The sequence below is a fragment of the Photinus pyralis genome, unplaced genomic scaffold (genome assembly GCF_008802855.1).
Source record: "Photinus pyralis isolate 1611_PpyrPB1 unplaced genomic scaffold, Ppyr1.3 Ppyr1.4_LG7, whole genome shotgun sequence".
Taxonomy (NCBI): Eukaryota; Metazoa; Arthropoda; class Insecta; order Coleoptera; family Lampyridae; genus Photinus; species Photinus pyralis.
In genome coordinates, this window is record NW_022170738.1 from 3,470,042 (window position 1) to 3,497,418 (window position 27,377).

General features: G+C 36.7%; 4 protein-coding genes and 1 pseudogene across 4 annotated transcripts; 2 read left to right on the top strand and 3 right to left on the bottom strand.

Annotated features, from left to right (window-relative positions):
* Positions 1 to 703: 703 nt before the first annotated feature.
* Positions 704 to 1,592, bottom strand: LOC116177379 (annotated as a pseudogene).
* Positions 1,593 to 5,799: 4,207 nt separating this feature from the next.
* On the top strand, positions 5,800 to 6,869 carry LOC116175518. The gene is made up of 3 exons (XM_031493678.1): positions 5,800 to 5,899; positions 6,062 to 6,183; positions 6,231 to 6,869. Exons 1-3 carry the CDS (start codon positions 5,800 to 5,802, stop codon positions 6,867 to 6,869), a joined length of 861 nt encoding a protein of 286 aa, XP_031349538.1.
* A 5,865-nt stretch (positions 6,870 to 12,734) lies between these two features.
* On the top strand, positions 12,735 to 13,691 carry LOC116177075. The gene is made up of 2 exons (XM_031495938.1): positions 12,735 to 12,805; positions 12,869 to 13,691. The coding sequence occupies exons 1-2, from the start codon at positions 12,759 to 12,761 to the stop codon at positions 13,638 to 13,640; spliced, it is 819 nt and encodes a 272-aa protein (XP_031351798.1). The 5' UTR covers positions 12,735 to 12,758; the 3' UTR covers positions 13,641 to 13,691.
* Positions 13,692 to 22,209: 8,518 nt separating this feature from the next.
* On the bottom strand, positions 22,210 to 23,013 carry LOC116176410. The gene is made up of 3 exons (XM_031494951.1): positions 22,861 to 23,013; positions 22,613 to 22,812; positions 22,210 to 22,563 (listed from the first exon to the last, which is right to left on the bottom strand). The coding sequence occupies exons 1-3, from the start codon at positions 22,946 to 22,948 to the stop codon at positions 22,285 to 22,287; spliced, it is 567 nt and encodes a 188-aa protein (XP_031350811.1). The 5' UTR covers positions 22,949 to 23,013; the 3' UTR covers positions 22,210 to 22,284.
* Positions 23,014 to 25,810: 2,797 nt separating this feature from the next.
* On the bottom strand, positions 25,811 to 26,743 carry LOC116177478. Its single transcript, XM_031496467.1, has 3 exons — positions 26,616 to 26,743; positions 26,366 to 26,565; positions 25,811 to 26,316 (listed from the first exon to the last, which is right to left on the bottom strand). Exons 1-3 carry the CDS (start codon positions 26,701 to 26,703, stop codon positions 26,038 to 26,040), a joined length of 567 nt encoding a protein of 188 aa, XP_031352327.1. The 5' UTR covers positions 26,704 to 26,743; the 3' UTR covers positions 25,811 to 26,037.
* Positions 26,744 to 27,377: the final 634 nt, after the last annotated feature.

The window sequence follows — 27,377 nt, forward strand, 5'->3', positions numbered from 1 at the left end:
ATACCAGCATTAATGAACACACCGTACATTTTGGAGTCCACCAGTTTTAATGAACACCCGGTATCTAGAGGCGCTTTGGTACGAAATGTGTTATTCCGAAACTATATTTACTCCTTTCAGGATTTGAAAACAGAAGGTAGAAGTGTCTGCTGTAATTTTTAGCGCTGCTTTAGCCGCCGATATAGAAATCAGAACCTATATTATAATTGATCATTTTTCCAATTGTTTCCGTAGACTGTTTTTGTACTGTTCGAAGCTCCCTTGGACGAGAGAACTAATATTATTAAGCTTCGGGTTCCGATAATAATAGCTCTTTAGCAGATTTTAGTTTATCAAAATTTAAGGTTGGAAGTTGATCGATTTTGTTTACGGTTTCCCCGTGGTTTTGCGTTTAGGTTACCCATGGGGTAGCTTCTTTCCAGCATCCGAATGGTCGGCTTGGTTGTTGCCAATACTTTCGGTTCCAGTGGATGATGATATACGCGACGTAGTATATCATTTCGACTCTTCTACCCTGCAGTCTCTTTATACTTATTTGGAGAGGGAGGGAGGGGGGGTCTCTTTTGGATATTAACATATACTGTGTATTGCATTTCAATTTATTGGATTTCTTTACTCCTGCTCGGTACTCAGCAATTACAGAATTACAAATTGAAAAATAATTATGTATTGGCGTTCACACAAAATCAATTAAGACTTCAATTTATTCGAAGACTAAAGCAGCAGATGCGTAACTGACAGATGAATCGTTCACATTTCTACACTGACTTGACTGTGCGTACTTCAAAAATTTTAAATTTGCACATATGGTACCGTCATTTCGCAGAAGTTCTTGCACCGCCTGCAATAAAATACCAATAGGATGTCTTCCGCATATGGTATTTCCGTACTCCTTTAAATAATTTGTAAATTCCGTTGGATTTAGATTTTCAATAATACTCATACCAGCTCTATCCAATGCTTCAATAGACTGCTGAATATTCCCACAAGCCCGATCATGATAAGTATAACGGAACCGTTGCCCCCAATGACAAAAGTCTGAGGATATCACAAATAGGTTCTGTGGATCTGCCAGATACGATGAAAGCAGTCTTCCGTAAGTGGCTTCCTGTTCAGGACTAAGCGATCCGACTAGTATTGGCACTATGGTAAATTGATCTTTGTAGGTGTCCATAATTTTGGCTATATAAGGTAAGTGCATTTCTATACTGTGTTCATTTTCGTCCGTATCTAAGTCCATCCATTCAAATTGCCCCGACATTTCTAAATCGGCGTTCACTTGATTATCTACGTGAAGATCGGTTAATGGAGTCTTACATTTTTGTGCAATGGACAAAGCGCATCCGGATAGTCGTGCGTGGTGCGACGGTCCCAAAATGAATATTCTTCTAATGGCGACAGGACTGATTTGTCTATACGCATGTCCAGCACAAGCACCGCAATATTGATACCCGGCGTGCGGAGCGATTATCGCACGTGCAGGACCGTGCCGAAAATCTGCTTGATGTAACCAGTGTTCTAATTGGCGGGAGAGCTCCGGACCAGAATCTGCGTACCAACTTCCTGCATGAGTAGCTCGACGAACTGACATCTTGTATTATTAATTACACTACTTATTATTACACTAAAATGTCCAAAATAAACAAAACTGACAACATGCTAATACTATGCGATCTGCTGTCAAGTCACCTTTGGAATTCTTGTTTACATACGCATTCATATTTACTTGATCTTCCAAAGGCGACTCGACGTCAATCCTTTTTTGATCGCCCGTTATTATAAAAAGCCGTTCTTAACAATTGACGCTATTTGGTTTGTAACATCACTAAAGATGTACCATGTACAACCCGCTTTAAGCATTTTTATCCACAACTAACCCAAAGCACATCTTTCCAAAATCTTGAAGCCTAAATATTGTGAAATTGGTCGTGCAAATTTATATAGTGGGGGTTCAGTTAGGAGGAGGCCATTGTTGAATTCAATTTTTAGCATAAACAAAAGGAATTTTTTCTTTGCACTCTTTCACTTGGCACCCAAGTAAAACTACACCTAAACATTGTAATTTGAATCATTTGCATCACCGTACGACACCACGTCTTGCGTATCGGCACATTTGGTGCTGTTTTACTCAATACTGAAACTGGTAGAGTGCCTACCTCAGCCCCTGTATCGAGCTTGAAAGATACCGGCTGTCCATTGACCAATAACTCCTTGATCCACATTGCTTTCTCCTCACTGTGTTGATCGAATTGTTATAGAACTCGTAGTCATTGTCAGCTTCGCTAGTTGACTCGGAACGGTCCATCTCCTTGTGTACACAATGAACTTTTTTCTTCGATCCTTTGCTAACCTTATGATCGGTTTTCTCCATTTTCTCCGGGCATACCTTTGCAAAATGATCTCGAACTTGGCGTTTTACACATCTCCCCGCTGCGGGGCACTTGTTGTCATACTTATGTTTGTACCCACTCTGGTTGACCGGGAGCTTTGGAGGTAGTTGCTTTTACCACATCCACTAAGGCTCCTTATCCAGTGTTCGTACTCTCTACTTCTTTCGGTTTACCTACAGTAATTTATTACCTTATTTAACCTCTACATTATTTGTTGTCCTTGGTATCCAAGTCGGCGTCTTTTAAGAACAGATTAATTTTTCTAGGTTTGGGAAATATTCCCATCAAGTACAAATAGATCTGGAAGCTTAAAATAGTTTGCAATTAATTTTCTTAGTCACGCAAGCGGCAATCCAAATTACTTCGAGAATCCAAAACATCAGGTTAATCGCCATAATACTTAAGGGTTTTGCAATAAACAGACATTGAATTCCTTACCGATAAGCACAACTCTACCTAAATGTGTCGATCACAAAACTGCTTACAACGAAAAACGATAGGGAATGAAAAAATAATCTAACGTGGCATTCCAACTCGAAAAATCGAAATGTTACAACGTGCTTAATGGCAAAGACCACCTCTTTATTAGCACTTATTTTTCCCCTCAGCACCTCACGCAAACGCTTTTCTAATGTATCGTTACCATACTCTTTCAGGCGTTTTAAGCCCTCCGCACGTTTGCAGACTTTTGACATTTTCTTTAAGTTTACCTAAACCGTACAGCAACACATAAGCGAAAGTTATCATTTCAATGTCACAGTGTAGTAACGTTATTACATATGCATTATCTGCAAATTTTAGCTTTCCAGACAACCGCACCTTGACTTGACACGTAACCGCTTTGTAAATGTTGCATAAAAGGATTGACATCGTTTTTTAACCCTCTATAAGTTTACGTTTTCCTATCCAAGCGACTATAAGCTTCGAATACCAACAAATACTCGCCACCAAGAACACTTGCTACCGGGAGGTCACCGTCGGAATATTTACCCCCGGTAAATTTCCCCAGTGGAAGATGCGTCCTCAGAACACTCGCCTACAAAATATTCGTCCCCAGAAATTCGCCTCCAGAATCATCGCATGCTAGTAACCACCGCGCGGAAGATTTGACTATACCCTTAAAAGCCACGTCATGAAATGTGACAATATTTTGTATTCCTTGCATTGGGTTATAACTTTTAGAAATTGATTTGCGCAAAAACTAGTTCACATATATACAGTGTGTCCCAGATCGGGTGGGATTGCATGGGTAACTTTCTTATTATTAAAGATAGAGAATTGGTTAAATGGGCAAAGTTTTGCAGTTTTAGGTGCTTATTTCAAATTTGTTTGTGGAAATTCAAAATGTCGAATAGGTTCGACGTAAATTCAACCTTTCCTTTAATGTCTTATATCATCGAAAGAGATATAAAAAAAGTTCTATATAAAAGTTACTGCCTTTGATACGTTTAATTTAGAATTGATGTAAAAAAAATTCAAGATGGCTGCTTTTGAGGAACATTTATCGACTTCTTAAAGTTAAATAGGCACCATATTGGATTTTTAGATTACTTAATCGAATTTTTAATTTTCTTTTCAACGAGCTATCATACCATAAGGTTGAAAATAAGATACCAGTTATATAAACGGTTTTTATATTTTAATCAAGTAGGCTATGATGAATTAAAAAAAAACAAAACAAAATCTATTCGAGGCAACACAACAATAATAGTAGATAATGTATTAAGGGATAAAACAAGAGTCGCTCGGAGTATTACTGTTCCCTCAGGGAATTATACTCCGTTTTATCCCGTGGTACATTCTACGTTTTATTTTTTATTGATAATAGTAGAATTGCTGTTGAAAAGTAAATTAATTTGCAAATAAAAATTTCACATCTGATTCGCGTTGTTGCATATGGGGTTGGCTGCGACTACCATGGTTACCTAGTTACGTATATAAACAACAAAAAATGCTGCGTCCGCCATTTTGAAAGCAATTTTTGTGTCGTTTGGCTTTGTTCAAGAACGGAAAATGTTGGAAGGGAATGAAGATGATGATGTTCCCATGAGAGGAATAAAAGAAGCTGAAGACGCTCTTAAGGAGTTAGTGCCGGCGACTTCAAAAACATTATATGAAAACGAATACTCCAAGTTTTGTAAATTGCGATCGGAAAAATCCTTGAAGATTGTGAACGAAATAGCTATTTATATATCAAGTACATAAACTGGGTCTTTATGGACGAGTCGTTTATTTAGCCGAACGAGTTTACGAGCGAGGCTTAAATAAAGATGGCGAGTCCATAAAGACGGTTTATGTACGCGGTATATACAAAGCTTTATGTACGATTGCAACAATTACTCTTTAAAGAAGAAAATTTAATAATCGACATAAAATCCATATATCATTGACAGGAGATGTCAAATATTTCGAAACTTAGTATCTACTATTTTATGAAATATATGAAACGTTGAAAATTGTGATGGTATCACGATACACTTACACACGGTATGCTCATTATTTTTCTCAAACGCGTCACCTGCGAACGTGTGGCGCCAAAATTCAAATGTTTACGCACGGAAAAATCCAGTACAGATGTCACGCGTGACAGTTTGCACCTTTTCAGTTGTATTTACGAGTTTTATAGCGTTAATTTGTTGATAGCTAAGCATTAATTTGTTGATAGCTAAGTAATCATTAGTGAAAATTCCAAAATGCCAGGTTGTGTGTGGAAATAAAATAGGTACTTTCGATTTCCGAAAATTGAAGACTTTTCTCTAAAATGGATTGCTGCAAGTCGTCGTAAGGACAAAATTACCTTGAAAAATGGTGTTGCATTATTATTAAGTGGTGTGTTTAAGTCTTTCCATTGCTGTTTAATCCTATATCCTGTATTTGTTATGAACATTTTGAAGCCAGCCGTTTTGAAGCACCGCAAGGGAACGACTCCTTAATTAGACATACTTTTAAAAACAGCGGATGTTTGAAACCTCATGCTTTACCTACTTTAAAACTACCGCGTAATAATGAAAATCAAAATAAAAGGGACACGGGGGAGCGATTACATCTTTTGATAATGCATTAATTATATAATTTTTACTGAAACAGCCGCATTTCATGTTTAGGGCCAATGTTTTTGGTTAGAGTTTATTTCATACGATCACGAAATCCCAGAAATAACTTACGCGAGGATCTCTACACAAATCAGTATGATTTGTCAACTAACCTTGTGATTTGTCGATCTAAGCATCGTAATTTTGCTCTTATATTCTGTGGTTTTGTTCGCACGTGACGTCACGCTAGATGCGCAAGAGCATACCGTTGTAAGTGTATCGTGGATGGTATCAAAGGTTGCTGTTCTTGTTGCTAGGGTAACAACAGTTTGTTTAAAAATTTGTGCGTTTGTGAAAATTTTTGTAGTTGTGCAAAAATGGAAGAAATATCGCAATTGCATCCGCAGCGAAGGAAACTCTTCTTCCCTGCAAATGGAGAACGGTATATGAAGAAGCTTACAATGCATACAAGAAATGGTGCGTAAGGAGAAATGTAAAAAAAACCGTTGAAGATACAATTCTGGCTTACTTTACTACCGATCTCGCGTCGTATAAAGCATCAAGCTTATGGAGTAAATATTCCATGCTACGCACTACGATTCATTTGAACGAAGGAGTAGATATTAGCAAGTTTCCCAGTGTTATTCCGTTTCTTAAAAGAAAAGGAAGGATATACGCCAAAAAAATCACTGATTCTAACGGATGAAAATGTGGATTCCTTTTTATTAAGCGCTCAGGATGAACACCATTTGCTAAATAAGGTATGTCCGTCTTTTTAGAGGCATAATTTTTGAAGATATGTTTTAAGGTAATTCTTATCTTTGGAGTGGCGGGTGCCTGTAGACGTCAGGAATTGGTTTTTTTGCAGACGACAAATGTTGAAGATCAGGAAAAACATTTTCTAGTCAAGATCATCGATACTAAAACCAAAAAAGATAGATCTTTTGTCATATTACCAGGAAAACACAATTTACTGCACATAATTAGAAAATACATAGCCATTCGTCCTAAAGTAACGTCACACAACGGATTTTTTATCAATTATCGGAATGGAAAGTGCACGGTTCAACCCGTAGGGGTTCACAAAGTTGGTGGTGTTCCCAGTGTGGTGGCCAAATTCTTGAATTTAACAAATGCTTCTTCCTACACGGGCCATTCTTTTCGAAGAACTTCTGCAAGTCTTCTGGCAAATGCAGGTGGAAGTATGACTGACATCATGCGCCATGGAGGATGGCGCTCGGTTAGTGTCGCGGAAGGCTACGTCGAAGAGTCGGAAATGACAAAAGTCAACGTTGCGACGAAAATCCTAGATGGAGCGAGTCCTTCATCTCATCATAAAGAAGTCGAAGAAAGACATCAAATGAGTGGACAACTCTTTATAAAGAACAATGTGGATTGCGTGATTAATATTAACAATTACTACTCGAATAAGCACTCCCCGAAGTAGGTGTTTCTTCAGGTGTTTTGCATTTATATTTATTTTGTTATGTATAAATAAATTATTTTGACAACCGACGACGTGACATTTGTTTATGGCCGCCGTCCATAAAGAGCCACTTTATGGCCGCAAAAAGATATCATAAAGTATTGATTATTATACAATCGAACATAATAGTTATTTATTTTTCATTTGCCTATTATATGACAATTATATCTGTCATATGAGATATGTAAAGCCCGAGGGCATAATGAGAGGGCATAATGAGATGACAATCCATTATGCCCTCTCATTATGCCCTCAAACTGCCTGTCAAATATATTGATGGAGTTATGTCATAAATAGTACATTATATATCAAGGTAGAGAAGTCCACTATTATTGCCTGAGCACCAAGATTACATCTCGAGGCGCTTGCGCCGAGGGGTGTAAGGTACGAAGGCAATAATAGACTTCTCTACCGTGGTATATATACTATTTTTTTCACTACTAGCACTTGAAATCCTCTAAATTAACATATTATATTGATAAGAGAGTTAACGGTTGGACAGAATTGTTTGTTTCTTAATTTAACATGTCAATCAAGTACGTGGAAGTACAAGTCAAACAGGCCGTATTTTGTTCTGTCATTGAGATTTTTCAAAGAGTAATTTCGTTCGAATTTTTTCAAAATGTGATAATTTTAGGTATGTAATTTCTCTGGAAATTGCGAATGGTGGCAATTATTCGTTTTAGAGAACTTGTCTAAACGTTCATTGAGCGAAATTTCGGGTTGTGTTTTCTAAAAGTGACAGCGTGACAGTTCTCATTATTGACTACTAGTTAATAATAAAAAATTATTAACCCTTAGACCATATAGTACATGGACTGCTAATTGAAACGAAAATATGGTCAAGGACATCGCCTGGGTATGTGAGTTTCAGGGTAAACGAGTCTGTCCGAAGTTGTCCGATTAGATACGATTTGAGACTGTCAACCTATAAATTAACAAACGTCAATTAATTAATCGCCTGGATATGCCAAAAAAGCAAACCTATCCGTATTTATGGACGTATAGAAGATAATCAAGAGTATTTAAAGCTTCCCGTACTACGCGGTTCCCATAAAAGCTACTCTTTACGCGATCCGAGTGGTGTTCATACGGCTTTAGTTTACCCTGAGATTCACATACCCACAACTACAGTGCCCTCTATCCGTGACCACCCATTTTGTATTGAAAGCATAGGGATAATAGCAGTCCATGTACTATATGGTCTAAGTATTAACCACTTTGAACAAATGCCGAGAAAGCCTACTTTACAAGTGGAAAAAAGGTTAATAATCATGTCATCAGACGCTAGTAGTGAAAAAAAAAAGATTCTACTTGATTCGTATGAAGCACTAACAATAATCATTACATTTGTATATTGGAAATGCATTATTTGGAACGATGAAAAATAAAATGTTGTATGCACCTCAGGCATTACTCGATATTTAACCCTCGGGCGACTTTCAATCCCTCGGGTCAGAGGCCCTCGGGCGCCCTCGGCATAAATATCGCCTTAATGCCCTTGATACATAAACATTCTTTTGGCGTATTTTAGTGAACGATCTAAGCAGGGAAAACCGTCTTGTTTGTGGACCTACTACTCCATGCTTAGATCCATGCTGCGTGTGCGAGAGAACCTAGATACATTATTAGACGAATTTGAACAATACTAAGACGTTCTTTTGGATTATAGTTATGGGCAATTGAAAACGTTTTTTTTCACTACTAGCGTCTGATGACATGATTATTAACCTTTTTTCCACTTGTAAAGTAGGCTTTCTCGGCATTTGTTCAAAGTGGTTAATAATTTTTTATTATTAACTAGTAGTCAATAATGAGAACTGTCACGCTGTCACTTTTAGAAAACACAACCCGAAATTTCGCTCAATAAACGTTTGAACAAGTTCTCTAAAATGAATAATTGCCACCATTCGCCATTTCCAGAGAAATTACATACCTAAAATTATCACATTTTGAAAAAATTCGAACGAAATTACTCTTTGAAAATATCTCAATGACAGAACAAAATACGGCCTGTTTGACTTGTACTTCTACGTACTTGATTGACATGTTAAATTAAAGAAACAAAAAATTCTGTCCAACCGTTCACTTTCTTATCAATATAATATGTTAATTTAGAGGATTTCAAGTGCTAGTAGTGAAAAAAATAGTATATATACCACGGTAGAGAAGTCTATTATTGCCTTCGCACCTTACACCCCTCGGCGCAAGCGCCTCGAGATGTAATCTTGGTGCTCAGGCAATAATACTGGACTTCTCTACCTTGATATATAATGTACTATTAAAAATAAGAATCAGGAATTTTAGCCCAAGAAGTCTAAGATTAACCATTCACTGTCTAAGGGAAATCTGAAAAGCACCTAGATGTATTTCAAAATATTGTTTTACACACAATTACTACGACAATGGATCTGTATCACAACCTACCAAATGAATAAAGTTAAGTATCGTAAAAGAAGACCATTTTAAGAAATATAACATGGTTACCACCTATGAAATGTCATTCTCGTTCCTTCTGTAGGTTTTGACTTATATTACACGATTGACAGCTAACCATTGTGTTTGACTTTACCATAAATATCAATTAATTGTCAAAGTAGTCCTATTGTTCTGACAGGGAATTAGATTTTACAACTCCCGTTGTTATGACAGCGGGAATTATGGGTCTGTTTATGTGGCTATAGACTAGTATTTTAACCACCATGTAAATTATCAATAAAAAATAATAGTATATTATATACTGAGGGACTAAAGTGTGTGTTTTAATCCCGAGGATGCAGATTGTTGCCCGAAAAACATAGTTGAGGGCAACAAGCACTGGAGGGATTAGGACGCACTTTAGTCCTGTGGTATATACGCTATTTTTTGTACTTCGGTAATCAGCTACGGCAATTTCAACGTTAAAGTGCAAATTTGAAAGAAAAAATTTGATTGATTGTAGGATCAATATACCTGGTAATGTCAAATTGTGACCGTATAACGATAAATGTCAGTTTGATTTAAAGATTCTAGTTTAAAAAGAGAAAGAAAAAATTGCACTTCAGTCCCTTAAATGAATGACAAAACACGTTGATTTAGTCCACGGAGTACAAAAAAATAATTACATTACATGCTTAAAATACTGGCCATTATTAGTGAAACACACTTCGAGACATTGGTAAGCGATCAACTATACTAGCAACAGCCACGATAAAGAAATTAAAATTGCAACTTTAGACTTTTTATAATTTCTCTTTAATAATTTGGGAGACTCGGTGACCTCGATCAAGTTCCGAAAATGTTTATCAACCCCTGAAATAAATGTTGTATAGTAAGAGAAAAACCTAAGATAAAGACTGTACGAAGATCCTACAATAGATTCGAACAAACACACAATTAATTGATTGAGAATGATACAAAAACAAATGTATTCCAAAACACATTAAATGGAAATACAAACAACATTCCTAAAATAATGAGAATCTTACAAAGCTTGTTTTTACATGGTACCCCGTAAGCAGTAGGTCGATAATTAAATAACGTATGCAGGAACGTTATTTTTCACGAGTAACAGCTAACGTTAATGTTTGCATCAAATAGTTAAAGAAATAGATACCAGTATAATAACAAACACATTATATTAAGATTATTGTTGGTACCTACACAGTGTTAATTTTCGAGATTACTTTTTTACATTTTTCCATAAATAATTTAAATGTCAAAAATAACAAACTCGGTATAATCGATTTGAAACATCTGTAACAAAGCAAAGCAGGTCCTTTCCTTTCAGACCGCGAAGGGTCGCGAAATTAGACACCGGTATATTTAGCCTATCTACTAAAATATTCCGTTTATATACTTGACTACAAAAAAGGGCAGACGTTACAAATTCAAATACTCTGCGTAACAACAATCCATGTCTAAGAATTCTTAGAATTTTAATCAAGTAATAATAGAAGAAATTAAATTACATTTCTACTTTTGTGTACTCAGCCAAAGAAACGAAAATAAACCCAACATGCAATTTGATTAAGTTCAACCTCTATCGATTTCGCATTTAAATCAGAAAAATTTACATACCGCACGAACCCTTTTTAAATGGAGATATTTTCATGCATTTCAGTGGCAGTATACCATCCCAGTTGCGTTGAAATTGAAAAAGTTTAGAAGGGCTGACTACTACTACAAATATTGCTGCATATGCGTAGGTATACAATTCGTTGGTGCCAAAGAAGAATTAAGATTGACAGTGTGGAATTTGTTTTGATTTATTTTGAAAGGCAATCGTCCCTATTTTCTTTAGTCATCCCGTGAAAGTGAAAGTAAACATTGATGACGAAAATGGGAAAGTCTGAGTCGATACTCTTACAACCAATCCACCTAAGGGGATCGTCAAGGTAGCAAATAAAGCTGAGAAAATTGTTCATCCATTTTAAATGAAATTATTTAAATATTGCTTGTTTAATCTTTTCGGCCCGTATAAATAATCTTTCTAAGTAAATAAATGACAGTGAATGAGGTCAAGAAGTTAGTTAACTGGGTTGTATTTGTTCCTTACGTTCAAATTAAATCTGTTCCGCAAATTGTCCGCCGCATAATTTCGCGAGGTAGCACGTAAACCATTAGAAACGTTGTCAACATTTGTGTACGTGAAATGCATTTATATCGTTCAGCAAATAGTATGTGTAAAATAGCAGCATCTCTTCATACCGTAACAAGAGCGATTATTTTGCATTGAAATTTTTTCCGATTTTTTCCGTTGAAACATGCAGAAGGACAATTTCTGAGTTGTTAAAATCTCACGAACATTCCACCAAACAAATATTACTCATAAGTTCAAGTTTTTATTTTGTCGATTGTAATATAGTAGCTTTCTTCTTTTTCTCACATTTCGGTCAGTGAGTTAAATGTTCTAAATTATATCTGGCGGCCCTTTTTCGGATTTTAGTGTTGAAGCACAAGCTGGAAACAGGTCAACAGTTACATACACTATCTACGTTGCGAATCGAGCATTTCTTGGGAAAAAAACAAACTGAATTTGCAGAGTCAGCATTTCTGTAGACAGCTCTAAAAACAAGCGAACCAATGAAAATTAATAAAATGTCTCCAGCATTACTATTCCACCATTATATAAACGTTAAAAAGTTGACTTAGAATTGTGGGAGGGGATTATTTTGCACGAAATTAGGGATTCAATTAGCGGCAGTGGCGCTAGGTGGAACTATAACAGACTCTCGTTGTGGTGTTCGAAGAGTTAAGGCGAACGTTGTTGATTAGAGGCCTTTGATTCAATACCTTAGTAAAAATAACGTTAGGAAATAACCGAGCTTAAAAAGGAATAACAGTTTATAGTAGTTTACATTGCGAGACCGTTACATAGAACTTTACAAGCGAGCACGGAAGTTAACAAGCGAGCTTTAGCGAGCTTGTTATCCGTGCGAGCTTGTAAAGTTCGGGTAACGGGTGAGCAGTTGTACAACGTTTTATGGTATTCCGAATCGTAAATCTTTAACGAAAAGTTCTTTTTCTTTGGAAAAAAACGAAAGTTATTCAATCGAACTGGCCGTTGAAAATATTTGGCGAACGTTACTACGACAACATTCTGTATAAACAAAAAAAAACGTTTTGTGTTTTTCTTGAATCTGACAGAAAATGGATCTTCCAGACGAAATAATCCAAGAAGCGGAAGAAGCTAGTGGAAAATTAATACCTGAGAAATCCCGAAACCGGTACGAAAAGGAACTGACAGCATTTAACGAATGGAGAGCAAAGAGAGTCGGCGAAATGGTACTGAACGAGACCGTTGTGTTGGCGTACGTTTCTGGTCTATCAAAAGTCTTCAAGGCATCAAGTCTATGGATTAAATTTTCGATGCTGAAGAAAGCTCTCATCGTTAATGGCAATGTTGATATATCTAGGTTTGTTGCGAGAACAATAATCACCGTATTTGTTGTATCTACCTAATTTAATTGGTTTTATAGATTTGGAAAGGTTATCGCGTTCATGAAGGCTCAAAATGTTAATTACGTGCCGAAGAAATCTAAGATTTTGTCTGTTGAGGACACCCGCCAATTTATTTTAGAAGCTTCAGATGATTTTTTGCTCTGCAAAGTTGTCTTGATCTTTGGACTGTATGGGGCTTGTCGCCGAGATGAACTACTTAAGCTAATTGTGGATGATATTGAGGACCATGAGAAGTACGCTCTAGTAAAGTTGCAAGATACGAAGACTCATACATCTAGATCGTTTATTATTCCTGATGCAAATGGATCTTTGAATCCTTATGAGATTTATAAAAAATATGCCAAATTACGTCCTCTTGATGTTGGAACGAGACGCTTTTTTTTGGGATACAGAAAAGGAAAGTGCGTTGCTCAGCCGGCTGGTATGCATACCATTGGTGGTGTACCGCGAAAAGTAGCAGAATTCCTTGGTCTGGATCACCCTGAAAAGTATACTGGGCACTGTTTAAGACGAAGTGGTGCTAGTATGGTTGCGGAATCTGCTGGAAATCTTCTGCCAGTAAAACAAATTGGTGGCTGGAAGTCCTCAAGAGTGGCAGAGGGATACATCGAAGCGTCAGTGAAGAGCAAAATGGCAGTTGCAGCAATGATACCCCTGGCGGGGCCTAGCAATATCCACTCAACGCCAAATGGGGCTGTTGCATCGTCTTCAACTGCTGGACTAATGATTAGTGGGAATTCTAACTGCACGATTGAAGTGCATATGTGTAAACATAATGATTGTTCTTAATTTTTCTTATTTGTTGCCTTCTGCCTTTGCATATCTTTAATAAATATGTATTGTTGCTAAACAGCCCGTTATTTAGCCCGTAAAAAAAATAACGGGCTAGCCCGTAAAGAGTCTCTTTATGCATAGAATCATAGATCAATAGAAAGGTGTTTACGATTCAGAATACCATAAAAGTATTTTCAAGGCAACCGTAGTACCCATTTTTAACCCGTTGGTTTTTTGGAAGATCATTTGCCCCAGTGGAAAAATTGCGTGACGAATAGTTATCAAACTAGTTCTCAGGTAAACCACTAACATTGCAATTATCATTTCGAAAAAGCTCTCTGGCGCCTTTATTTTGAACTCGAAGCAAAAGTTGTATACTTTTTTAGAGATCTCATCAAGACACGCTTTTTTTTAATTAATATATTTCACTCTGATGCTTATCTTTTCGAGAAAAATACAGATTTAGAAAAATAAAATAAATAACTTTTCAATTCATAGCTTCTCTAAAACTAAGAAAAAACTGTAATGAACTTTGTTATTGACTTTTTTAAGCCACTTTGGCCAGTATATGCGAAAAAAGTTTAATACAGTTTTTCAAGTCGTTACGGGTCTTTTGACACCCTCAACAACCATGAAGACGGTTGCAGATCAAAACCAAAATAGGACGTTTTCGATTCCACATATCAGCCTATATGCACCCAAATTTCGTTTGGGGCCTGTGGGCTTCAAAACGTCCAGAAAACCCAATATGGCGTGTCGAAAATGCATCACGATTACAATACTTTCCTTTATACATACTTCGTATGTAGCCGGAAAAAAGTGCCAATCACAAGAGATTAAGGTGGTATAAAATTAAACCAAGGGACATTTACGCATTTCAGGGTCGGAGTTAAAAAAACTAGTAATCGTGTCGTTTTGAGTTAGTAAAGAACACAGTCCGTCATTATAACAAACTCGATCGTCAGCAAATTGCTTAAAAAACTTTACCGCTTATTGGCAGTGTAATCGAGTAAAAAGGAAGTTTAAGTTCATATGTAAAACGAAATTACAACAAAGAAAACTGTTAGTAAAGTCAAGTAATATTCACACTACCTTCTCTCTACTTGTTGTTTACCTGCTCTACTTTCTCTCTGCCTGCTCTACCTTCTCACTAGCTTCTCTCTACATGCTTTGTATCTGCTATCTACCTCAAGTTCTTATTTGCGCCGAAAAAAGGCATTAAGTGTAAAAGTTTACCTAAGAGATTTCCATAAACGCAAAACAGTTTTAATAATAATCCAGTTAAATGAATGTGTGTTGCCAGTGCAAATTTCGCAACTCAATTGTACTCACCACCAGAAGAATTAACATCCGGAGACAGCCTACATTTCCCCAACAATCGGCGAAAAATACAATCTAAAGAGCCATTGCTTAGAAGATATTCAAGTCGGGGGGTTTTAAGCATGCATTCCAGCTGAAAACACCTGCTAACTACCTCATTTGAATGATTCAACAAAAATTAGCCGTAAGAATTCCAGACCTTCGGTGTTATTATTTCGCTGGACAATACAAAGACAAAGAGTAAAAAAGGTCACTTTTAATAGGGAATCGTAAAAGCTAGCGGGGGCATTTTTTAATACAATTAGTTGTATTTCAGTATAATATCAGTACTCGCCGTTAAACACTCAAGGCGATAGACGATATGTGATAGCCTCCAAATGCGTACACGAGATCTCGGATTACCCCGAGAAGAAACTGAAGATCTTCTGCACTTTTAGATTAAACAAAATAAATTACAAACAAAAAGCAAGAGGATCACGGCAAACAATTGGGTAGCCTTTCACCTAAACACTGACAAGGAACAAGAAACCCTATCTAATTCAACAACCAAAAAGAAGACGAATATGTACAGGGGTTGAAATTAGAACACTCAAACGCATTTTGGCGATTTATTAATTCTACAAAGAAATTTTTCTAGGGAAAATGCGACTTTGTACTGAAATTTTGACTTCTCCTAAAGGCACTGTTAATCGATTTGCTAGGCATTTTCTAAGAAATATTTTACCACTAGCGAATATGGTACAAACGTTTTCCAGCAAATTATTAGGCTGTAGAAAGTAGTTTATGTATTTGTCATCACCGATTTGTACGAACAATTTGTTGTCAATTAAAATTTTGCTTTTGGTGGTGTTGTCAATTGATTAATTGATTCTTATTGAGTAATAGTTACGGTTTTAGTATTCGATTTACTTAGTGTCAGACGTTAGACATTGTTATCGTAATATTTTGTGCCGCTCGATCCACAACCCCGCTTATTTGTTTGTTTGCTTGTTTCTGAGCACAAAACGCCGTTACAACCAAAGTTCAAAGGTAATTTTGGCTTTTGCTCTTGAACTTCACTTTATTATTGGTCTTGTTATTGGTATCAGTATATCCAAAACATAACTTTGGTAAATTTATGACAAGCACCATTGAGAAAGTTGTGCTCAGATAAAGCGCGAAATTTGAATGTCCCATAAAGATCAAAATCGATACGTTACCTAAATTACATCTTCAAATCAATAAATACTGTCAAATGCAGGTAAATTATTGGCTGCTTTATTTGTGATGCAAACGTTATAGGTTACACTTTAAATAAAACAAACAATTCTTTGTGATCATTATTACTGAAAAATCTAATCAGTAGCGGAGATGTTGAAGAACAAAATATCTTAATGTCCAAGTCTGCTGAATTGAGATACACATTTTTGTGAAAAAAAGATTTCATACAAGAATCGAACCCGCGCCGCCCGATTGCAAACCAAGTATCCTCATCGCTAGACCAGAGACTAGAGTTCGAATTCCGAAATATTGGTGGGGAAGGGTCAATGGCGTCTGCCATTTACAAATATGCGTCCCGGACTCTGGTAAAAAAAAGAACGGCTCCAGGCCAGGCAGCACCCTTATCTGATTAAAAAAAATTGGATTTGTTCACAGTACGACGTAAAGATTCTGAAGAAGGTCTGATACACGACAACGACTATGCAATGAAAAAGGAATAAGAGAATAAAGTATGCGAAGAATTACTATTTAGAATGGGACTACTCACCTGAGAGATATCACCATTGTATTTCAGATTTGTTGTACGACTTTTGCTTGTATCATTTACCACAAGGAAATTGTTTCCGTTCTACACGGAAGAGTAAAGAATGGTATCGTCCATTTCGATTAAGCCCTTCAAATTTACCGTTTACTGATTGGCTTACGAATCAACGGAGATGATCAAACGCATACCTATATGAATCATATGAACTATGAACTATGTGAACCATTAACCTAAATACACACAGCGTGCAATATTGAAACTATGTAAGATTTTTTTGCTTAACTAAAGTTTATTCAACGAATTCATACCAATAATATATGCGTTGCCCGAAACATTGATCCAGAGCTTTACTTTATAGCGACGCACCTAATGCCCGATAATTTGTGACCAGCAACCAAACCATAAATTTCCATTTTCTTCAGCTTGGTGGAAGTTAAACACTTTGTAAATCGGTATTTATACCCTAGAATTGCCATTTCAAGACAATGTTTCTGTATGAATCGCAGTTCGAAAAATCCTTGAAGTTTATTGCGACTAAATTCGGGTCTCTATTTCCGAAGAATTCGGCTTTAGTTTTTGTCTAAAGATCGAAAATTTCTTGTTCCTTTCGATATTTTAAACCAATTTACATATTCGGATACAGTAAATGTCTACAGACTTCTTTCCGTGTTCCATTGTGCACTTCTTTTCGTACATCCGTTGTCATAAAACGAAATGTATACACAACTATAAAAAAGTGGAAGTTTAGAAAGGTTTTCGAAATAAACAGCAAAGAGATACGCGCTAAAAGGCGTTGTTATTTTCTAGAGGGTTATTGAAACGGTAACGTATGTTTGTCTACAAAATGGCATCCTCTTCGAAAAGCGTTTGTTTGACACCTAGCAAGTAACGTAGTTTGCGGTTTCAGATCAAAAGACCGCAACGGAAACACTGCTGTAGTGTAGATTACAAAGAGAATCTCTCCTACGTTCATTAAGCTGTAAAACTAGTAATCGGTTATGCTAAAATTATAACCCCCCCTTTTCACATTCCCCAATTGTGTTACACGCGATGTTACAATTTTTTTGAAATAATTTAGTTTCCGCGCCAGCGGTTTAATAACAGATAACCGGGTGAAAAAGTCTAATCTACAATATTAAGGGTATTGGAAAAAGCATTTCCTTTCGCATAAAAGCTGTGGCAATATTTTGTTTAGGTCCTTTCATCAAAAGTTTATGTAGTGCATGCTAAAATATTAGCCTATAATGCTGAAATTGGTTTTGTATTTATGCTAGCAGCATCTGTGGAATAAATGATTTCAGTGTGAAGTTGAAATTAAAATAAAATCCAATTTTACTCGAAAAACGTATCAAATTCAATTTGAGCTGAGAAACTTTAGAAATTCGGAGCTTGTTTGCAGAGACGAGGAATTTCTGATCGTAATAAAGTGGAAGGTGGACGATGCGTTCGTATAACTGAGTTTCCTTCAATCTCATAATCCACTGGTTGTCTCCGCGCCTTTTCTACAAGAAAAAGGGTCGGTATACAATGTTTACCGATTTCGAGAACGTGAATGAAGCAGTTTTCCAAATAGTGTGGAGAGGGCCTTTTGTAATTCAACCGGACATCGCGTAGTAAAGTCGTAACCTAAATTAGCACTTTGTTTGATGGGGGTCAACAGAACGCAAGGTTTCATGAAATGTAATCTGTCTGAAATCGCTACTGAAACAAATTTCCAGGAAACAAGGTTCCCATTTTTTACATTGAGGATTTACAGTAGTTAACTCATGTTATTTCTATTGCATTTGAGCATAGGTACCAACACATTTTTGGAAACGAAATGGGGTCTAAAAGGATCTTTGTACATCGCTTCATTGAATCTATTCACCAGCATATTGTGATGTGGAAATAATCCATCTTACAGAGTGCAAAGGTATTCATCCGAATCAGGAAAAAAAACTCTATGCATTGAAAATTCCTCACAGTTTGACAGCACAAGCACTATGCTTTCACGATAGGTTCAGCAACGAACACCGCGTCTGTTATCTGCGGTATGCGAATTTACCTTCATTAAATGAACGTACACAAGATAATAAATAAATTGCGCCTCCACAAAGCTTTCCAAACGTGAATTATTGGTATTTGGAATCCCCGTACCATGTAGACAAGAAACATTCATTTTTAATTCAAATGTAAGTTATTGCACTATCCTCCAGCTTTCAGCACCACTAAATTCCGAATTATCGTCCTCAATGTTTCTCTATTCGTTGTTTCACTATCAAAAACTAAGTTTCCCCCAAGATAACGTAGAATCTGAGCCGAAAATTCAAGTTTTTGAAAATACCAAAATAATACGTGGTCAGAAGTTGGCTCTCAAGTAGAACTAAATAAAAATTGCACACAAATTTTCTCATTTAGTAAAATGGACTACAATACAGGGTCCCTCCCTTCAGGTTTTATTTGCTTTCAGCACCTACAGTACCGTTCGGTCACCCTGTATGTGTTGAATTTCATTATTTTTGACGTTAAATGTTTGTCGCTAAGTTATAATGAACACATTTTGATTTTGAAGTCATTGTTGATTTTATTTAGAATTATTAATACTCCGTGACGTGAAAATTGCAACACCAAGAAGGAGTTCTGTACCAAGCAACCTGTAATTCATTATGTAGATCTTGCAGCGTGTGCGGAAGATGCAGTAAGTTCTTCAGTCTTCTCCGATTTCCTTGCGTAATTTTGTTTAAATAGTCGTTGTTTAATTTGTTTATTGTATTGTTCAGGTAGATTTGTGTATAATGTTTTGTAAAAGTTTATCTCACGATACCTCCGGTCATTGCGATAAGAGTGTTATCGCTGCGTAAAGCTAATTAGGTTTAAAGGTAAGCAGGCTTCGCCGACAAGAAAACACAAAGGTGTTTAATTTATTCGACGACGTATGACTAAAGGTGGAAGGTGTAGAAAGGGAGGGTCGTTAAATAGAAGGACCAGGCTTGAAACGAGGCTTTTTGGTGGTGGACGTTTATCGTGATTTTTCTTGGTTTAGTGAACATTGAAAAGTAACCGCTTTTTGGTTTGCCGTAGTTGAGTGTAAGGCAGTCCGTCTTGCAAACTGTAAAGTTTTGTAGGAAAAAGTTAGTTGAGTGCGTTAAGAAATTTTATTACAGCATTTAAAGTGGATGTCTAAATCAAATTAAAGAAGTGAAGTTTACGAAGAAGTTAGTCGGAGTGTTGTGTTTATCGCGCAGTGAATGCTTATGTGAAGTATTTTCTTTAGGGTCTTCAAGTATCAGTTAAAGGGAATTTTTCCACTAACAAAGAGCCAGTATTATATCTGTAAATACAACAAACTGAGTGTCCTCTAATAGAGATTCAAGTGAAGTCAAAGAAGTTCGTATCATCGTTTAGTGTATTTATTCATCAGTTCTAGAAAGCGCAATTATGACTGGATTATTTATTAACACTTTAAGGTTATTAAGATTTCTTTAACTCATTGTTTCAATCGATCGCTTGTTTCGTGGTATATGTACTCTGATCGTAAATGCCTATTTTTATTTCAGCTTTATCGATTGACATTGTCTACTAAATCTGTTTCATCTGTAAAGATTAATGTTATGTTTAAGTTAATTTAAGTATGATAAGAAACACCTGGAACAAAGTTGTAAAAGTTTATCTCCGGTCTGTGATTAGAACTGTTATCGCTGCGTATGCTAATTAAAGTTGAATTTAAGGAAGTGCTATCGCCGATTAGAAAGCATAGGTGTATTTTGATCTTTTGAAGACACGCATTATTTTGTTTAGAAAGGAGAACCGGAAGTGAGGAAAGGGAAAAGCGAACCGAATGTTAATCGACGTCTTTTGGTTGGTCAAGCGGTTGTTTGGTAGTGGCTCTTTTTGCAGAAAGACGTGAATCGAGTTTTGTGGACGTTAAAACGCAGGTGTATTTTAGCGCATTGGTTGCAAAATAGTCAGTTTTGCTGTTGTCGAAGCTCTTTGCAAAACTGCCAGTTTTTCCAGTTATCACGTTTTAGAAGAAAATTAAATTAAAATCGTCATTTTAAGTCGGTTTAAGCGGAAGCGTATTTTCCCATTTACGAAAAAGTTTAATCGGAGTGCTGTGGTTGCGAGCGTTTGTCCTTAAGTTATCAGTTAAAGGGAATTTGTCTCCCATCACAAGAACCAATACTATAATTATAATACTATAAATAAAAGTTTGGGTGCAATGGAAGAATCATCACCATCATGGTTTTTGTGTTAGGTATGTATTAGTGCGCCTCTTTGATAAAAAGAGCAATTATAACCAGATGCTAGGATTATTTAATTTAAAGTAATTAAAAGTTTATTTAAATCTAATTTGTTTAATCGATCGCTTGTAGCGTGGTGTGGTTTATCTGGCCCTGAATGACTGTTTTTCTTTTGGATTGCTTATTTAAATTTGTTTAATCTATACATGATTGGTTTTGTGATTAATCGAGCACACTATTAAGTTTTTTGCGTAGAAAATTCAGCGGTTCATTATTTTTTGAATTTCCCTGATTCCAATACCCACCGACATCATGCGATTTAACACCGTTACGACTACTTTTATTTGGGGTTGCATCAAACCCAAAGTATATAGCATCAAGTCAGTGACTCCAGAGCAACGTTACACGGACCACAGCTGAGACACAAGCCCATATGATCCTGTAGCGAGAACTTTTACTTTCGCTTTCTAAAAAGTGAAACTGTGTTCCGCTTAAAATTATCCCCTTTGTACAGGACTGAAAGTGACCGGTCCTTTTGACACCAATTATCCGACACGCACATGTGTTGAATGATGAGTACGGGGTGCGCTGTGGGATATCAGGAACGTTACCCTTTACGGCGACACGGATATTTAAAATGGTGGTTCCTATTAGATGTAAGTTAGTTAGTTTTGTTCATCGTTAGACGCTTGTTGTAAAATCATTTTTGTTGTAAATCAATTGCTATAATAAAGGTTTATTAATTGTTTAAAGCCGCAATACAAACAATTCCTGAAGTGCGCATATGCCCCGCACCTCAATCCAACGAGTCATCCAAAGTTCGAATTACCTTCTGCAAGAAGACTATTTGGTCGATATTCTTTTTAAATCATAAATGGCATAACTTTATCTATTTAACAGTATTGGACCAAGTCCGTTTTAGTAGTATTGTGAAGCAGAGTAACATACAGGGATGGGCGAAACATCGGAGTCATGTAATTATGTTTGAACCTTTAAAAAGAGCAAAAACCTAATCTCCGTCCTGGTATCATTAAAGTGTAAACGCACTGCAAACCAGCACAATCTGAGACACCCTGAACATGTGTAAAATAAACGGTGCATTGAAAAAAAAATTCAATGACTGTGGTGAGATGAAGCATGATAACACTTCCCAAACGTATACACTTGAAAATACTTTCATATACTATTACTTCTAGTAATCTCGGTCGCTAATACTATTATTGTGAATATTTGTTGTACCAAGATAAAAAAATTAAATTATCGTGCATAGGGGCCAAGGGTTATCGGATCTCTCAAACAATTATAGTTACGAATCTTATAATTATCAATACTTAGAACATTTTGACAAGGTTCAAATTATGCTTTCGTCGCCAATTTATTTTCCCGCATGAGCGTGGCAGTTATAAGTTAAAATTTCATACGAAGCAAAATGCTGCTCGTGTCCTTCGTGTGGTATCCACAGCCCTTTACTGCCGGGTCTGTAGCTGAACACTTTACCAATTACTGTTTGCCCGTTATGATTAACACGTCCAATGTGCAGAATTTGATCGACCTCTGAGCCTCCAATGACCAAATGGCAATTAGTGATAAGGTGCGCTTCCTCGCTCTTGGTAACGAGCCATGAAAACTTATCCAGCTGAGTACTGCACAGTATCTGCAATTGAAGGTAGTTTAACTTATCCGAACCAAAGAGGATTACTCACCTTGATGTTTTTACTAACGGGAATCGCTCTATTGTAAGCTGACGCGGTAGCTGTCGTTGACCCCGCTTTTATGGTTGCCGGTAAAAGTTCGAACCCCTTTATGTAAGCCTGTCCAATGTATGTTGGCTGACCGGACCCATCAATACCTCCTGGGACTGCATCATATGGTATTTCTCCCACGTAATCTCTCCAATAATATCCTTGAACAGGTTATTACCAGAGAATTGGGCAACACAGAAAGTACCTACCGAGAGGTGCTTGTTGGCAGGTAGCTGGTTCACTCGTAGCGAATGCAAGATTCACACAAATGATCAAAATCAATCTCATTCCACCCATTGCGCGAGAATACTGTCGTTAAGATGCGCACACAATGAACTTATTTGTACTTTTGAGGTTATCGCTATTTTCATGACGAGCAGCTATTATTTTACGATAACGGACGGGGGTTTTTCTGTTCCGTTCCTTCGCTATAACAATGACGGAGTTGTACTCAATTACACAAGATTGTTCTTAGTTATCACGGATATCTGAAACCAACTTTGTGTTATTGTTTTATTTTTCGCAATTTTTCCCCTATTGATGGACTATCAAGTGGGGGGACTCTAGACACTGTTACATAACCGGAAGCGTAAATTATTATATCCGGTTGTGTTTTTTATTATTAGACAACAGCAATCAAGACCTCCCCGAAGCATATTATAGTTTTATGTGTCTTAATGTTGGCTAACATGTTTAGAAAGGGTTCCTAATTTAACGCCAAACCTTAGAGTGGAAATAGAATTTGGATTAACTGTTCTTGTTTCCACAAGAAGGAGAATATAATTTTACATTTTTTTAGTTTTAAGACACAAATTCCTCTTCAAAATGTTTAACATTTGCCAGCAAAATCGAATATCGCCTATTCGTTGCCGATGGCGCTCAATTTGTAGTCTGTAAAAAAATCAGCTTCATTCATCCAACCGTAACCTAGTTATATCCGTAGAAAGTTTGTGAAAAGCCGACTAAAAATTGTTTTTTTACACAGTTATCAAATGTGAGCGATTTTTTTAAATATTTTTTTAAGAGCTATTATCAACGTTTTCATTTGGTGTATAACTTATTTTCTCGAAAAATAACCTTTTAGAAGTACCCGCAGCGCCTTAAGTCATATGACCTGAGGCGGCAGACGGTCGATTTTAGCATACTCGGATAAGGCAAAATAGAACTCCATCGGTTAAAATTTTGATCATTCTCGTTCAGTAGATTTCGAGCTAGCTCCCCTACTACTGGTTGTTCAGCCTTGGTGAAAAGCAGGTGTTTGTCTACCATTTAAGTGTTCCTTGGTTTCGATATTTTTCCAAGCGTTATGAAGGTACTACTCGTTCTATTTTAAACTCGCTTTTTAAATTTCATATCTTACCTTGTTACGATTTCAACTTTGCATTAAATTTGACACCTGTTAATTTGAAGGCGTGCACCGCCACTGTTTTGTGTTTTCCGTTAGATGAGTCATGTTTTAGAATGGCTTCGATGTGCACATGATTATTCCAGCAAATTTTGTGATAATACTCACTACTATTTTAAGGTATTCACGCCGGAGTAGATTATCAGTAGGATGTTGCCCTGTATGTTGGGATTAATCATTTATTTCCGTAGAAAAATAACATCATTCAGTTGGATTCTAAGCTGTATGTTTCTTTTTCATTCCCTTTCTTCTGTTTAAAATGAGAGATTGTATGTGGAGTGGTCTACTTGAATATCTACTGCTGGAACTTTTTTAAATTAATGATGGACGATCCCGGAACAAAGTCATGCCAATTTTGATGTTATTTAGGTACATGCAATTTATCACTTTACGAGAAGTTGTGTCTAAAATTGAACCGTATATATGTTTGATGAATTATGTCTTTTCTACTAAATAATTTATCTTGTTCTCCCATTTGTAGTTATGATGCCATATTTATCTCGATTTGATTAATTTATTTAACCACATATGACCCGATTACCTAATTTTCGTGGTACGATTTGGTATATGTTTGACTTTGTATTTGTGTGTGTGTGTCAGTTTTTTCTTGCTGGGTTTTTTTCCCGGCCTTTCGGTTTAGATTTGTTCTGCGGAACCAAGGTTCGTGCGTAATAAATTTAATTTTTCTTATTCTCCTTGGCCGCACAAATTTTCTGTCATTTGTTCAATTTCCTTCTCAGTTGTGTCTCACTTTCCAACACATAAAATACCGCCAAAGTAAAAGGCAATATAGGAATCCCATTTGGAGCACCCAGTCCTAGCTGAATGCTACCTAAATTTAAAAAGTGCAGCGAAAAATTAGAATAAAATAGGGGATATTCTATTATACATTTTAAAATAGACGTTTACTTCAGGTTAAACCGGAAACTCAACTAAAAGCAATCAAAGCAAATACACAATTGTTATAACACCTACCTGCCAAATTTCGTTCTCTATCTCTTAAAACTCCAGAGTTCCACACTTTTGCCCATCTCTGTATAAACCAGTGCCAGCTCATCATACTAAATTGTTAAATTGTACAATGCGCACCCTGGCGAAACTTGTTGTTGGATAAAGACATTATTTGAATATGCGAACACTAGAACTCTACTTTTATTCGAGGTGCCTACATACAAAATTTCATGTAATTCGGTTCATAACTAACGTAAATGTCAAAAGGGCCGTCCTTATTTTTAGGCCTACATTGCTAATTCACCAACTCCGATCTACAAATTTGATAAAGAATCCACCTGCAACATTTCATCGTCATCGGTCCATCCGTTCTCTTTTAAATCGAGCGAGCGAGCGTTCGAGGGAACGAGCCATCGGATGATTGAGAGAAAGCAAAACCGTCGCATTTAAAAGTCAACGCTAAAATGTACGACTATACTCTATTCATTTTAAGAAGGTAGTGGTAGAAATCATAGGGAAGCTTTCACCTTCACTGTGATTGGTTAAACCACGAGTCTGTATTACGCCGAAAAATAAAATGTGTGACCAATCTCGTTATGTTAGTAGTTTCGGTTACGAACTAAACTGTCGAACTGACATTAGATGTCAATTTCAATGATCCAAACGTGAAATCTTTTGATTTATATTCATATTTTTCAAATTTGGAGCGGTTTTATATTTATCCTGTGTGCGTATATCTTTAAACACAGCGCCATCTACTACCTTCTTATAATGAATGCAGTATAGTGAAATAAAGCAAATGCTGACACTTTCTACAAGTAGGTATATATTTGAAGATAGTTTTCACACAATATTTGGTACGGGAGACGCAATTACTCTGGCAGCAGCATTTTGGTGACTAGTATAATTGATTATTATGAAGATTTCTTTCGTCAAGATAAAAAGATTAAATTATCGTGTGCAGGAGTTTCCAGTTGCAAATCTTATAATTATCAATACTTAGAAAATTGTGACAAGGTTCCAATTACGCTTATTTTCCCGTATGAGCGTTACAGTTATAAGTTAGAATTTCATAAGAAGCAAAGTTCAGCTCGTGTCCATCGTGTGGTATCCACAACCCTTTAAAGACGGGTCTGTAACTGAACACTTTACCAATTACTGTTTGCCCATGATGATTAACACGTCCAATATGCACAATTTCATCGACCTCTGAGCCACCAATGACCAAATGGCAATTAGTGATAAGGTGCGCTTCCTCGCTCTTGGTAACGAGCCATGAAAACTTGTCCAGCTGATTACTGCACAGTATCTGCAATTAAAGGTTGTTTAACTTCGGCAAACCAAGGAAGATTACTCACCTTGATATTTTTGTTAACGGGCATCGCTATGTTATAGGCGGACGCCATAGCTGTCGTTGAACCCGCTGTTATTGTTGCCGGTAAAAGTTCGAAGCCTTTTATGTAGGCCTGTCCAATGTATGTCGGCTGACCGGACTTATCAATACCTCCGGGAACTGCATCGTATGGTATTTCCCCCACGTAATCTCTCCAATAATATCCTTGAACAAGTTATTAGCAGAGAATGGGATACTATAGAGAAAGTACCTACCGAGAGGTCCTTGTTGACAGGTGGCCGATTCACTCGTAGAAAATGCAAGATTCGCACATATGATAAAAATCAACCTCATTCCACCCATTGCGCGAAAATACTGTCATTAAGATGCCCGTACACAAATTATTTATACTTTTGGAGTTATCTAAATTATGATAACGGACGGGGGTTTTTCTATTTCGTCGTTATTATTGATGGAGGTACACTGCATTACACAAGATTGTTTGTTCTTAGTTATCATTCATATTGGACACCAACTCCTGCACTTTTTCTCCCATATTGCGGACTTGATCATTAAAGGGACTCTGGACACTGTTATATAACGGCGGAAACTATCGGAAGCGTAAGTTTATATCCTGTTTTTTTATTATTGGACAACAGAAATAAAAACCTCGCCAAAGGGCATTATATCTTGACCTTAATTGTGTAATGTTTTATTCTTGTGGAGTTTTCTCTACACTCATTGTACCGAATTGCATTAGAAGATTCAACCTTTACTTTACGCCGAACCTTAGAGTGCAAAATTGTCTGTTTTTGTTTCCACTAGAAGAACCCAGTTTTGCATTTCCTTAGTTTTTTTTGCAAAGGAGTGGAAATGGGCGATTTGTACTACTGTATCTTACATTGGTTTTAATGTATTGTCGTCTGATTGGGACCTATCGATACCTCCAGTAACTGAATCATATGGTATTTCTCCTTGAACAAGTTGTTAGTAGAGGATTGGGTACCACAGAAAATAGGGACCTGTCGAGAAGTTTG

Excerpts from the sequence above, each read along its gene's own strand:
- LOC116176410 (XM_031494951.1), bottom strand. The coding sequence starts at position 22,948 with ATGGGTGGAATGAGATTGATTTTGATCATTTGTGTGAATCTTGCATTC. Across the intron at positions 22,813-22,860 it reads CTGCCAACAAGCACCTCTCG|GATATTATTGGAGAGATTAC; the intron begins GTAGGTACTTTC and ends AACCTGTTCAAG. Across the intron at positions 22,564-22,612 it reads CCGTTAGTAAAAACATCAAG|ATACTGTGCAGTACTCAGCT; the intron begins GTGAGTAATCCT and ends CTTCAATTGCAG.
- LOC116177075 (XM_031495938.1), top strand. The coding sequence starts at position 12,759 with ATGCTGAAGAAAGCTCTCATCGTTAATGGCAATGTTGATATATCTAG. Across the intron at positions 12,806-12,868 it reads GGCAATGTTGATATATCTAG|ATTTGGAAAGGTTATCGCGT; the intron begins GTTTGTTGCGAG and ends TTGGTTTTATAG.
- LOC116175518 (XM_031493678.1), top strand. The coding sequence starts at position 5,800 with ATGGAAGAAATATCGCAATTGCATCCGCAGCGAAGGAAACTCTTCTTC. Across the intron at positions 5,900-6,061 it reads TACAATGCATACAAGAAATG|TGTTATTCCGTTTCTTAAAA; the intron begins GTGCGTAAGGAG and ends CAAGTTTCCCAG. Across the intron at positions 6,184-6,230 it reads AACACCATTTGCTAAATAAG|GTAATTCTTATCTTTGGAGT; the intron begins GTATGTCCGTCT and ends ATATGTTTTAAG.
- LOC116177478 (XM_031496467.1), bottom strand. The coding sequence starts at position 26,703 with ATGGGTGGAATGAGGTTGATTTTTATCATATGTGCGAATCTTGCATTT. Across the intron at positions 26,566-26,615 it reads CTGTCAACAAGGACCTCTCG|GATATTATTGGAGAGATTAC; the intron begins GTAGGTACTTTC and ends AACTTGTTCAAG. Across the intron at positions 26,317-26,365 it reads CCGTTAACAAAAATATCAAG|ATACTGTGCAGTAATCAGCT; the intron begins GTGAGTAATCTT and ends CTTTAATTGCAG.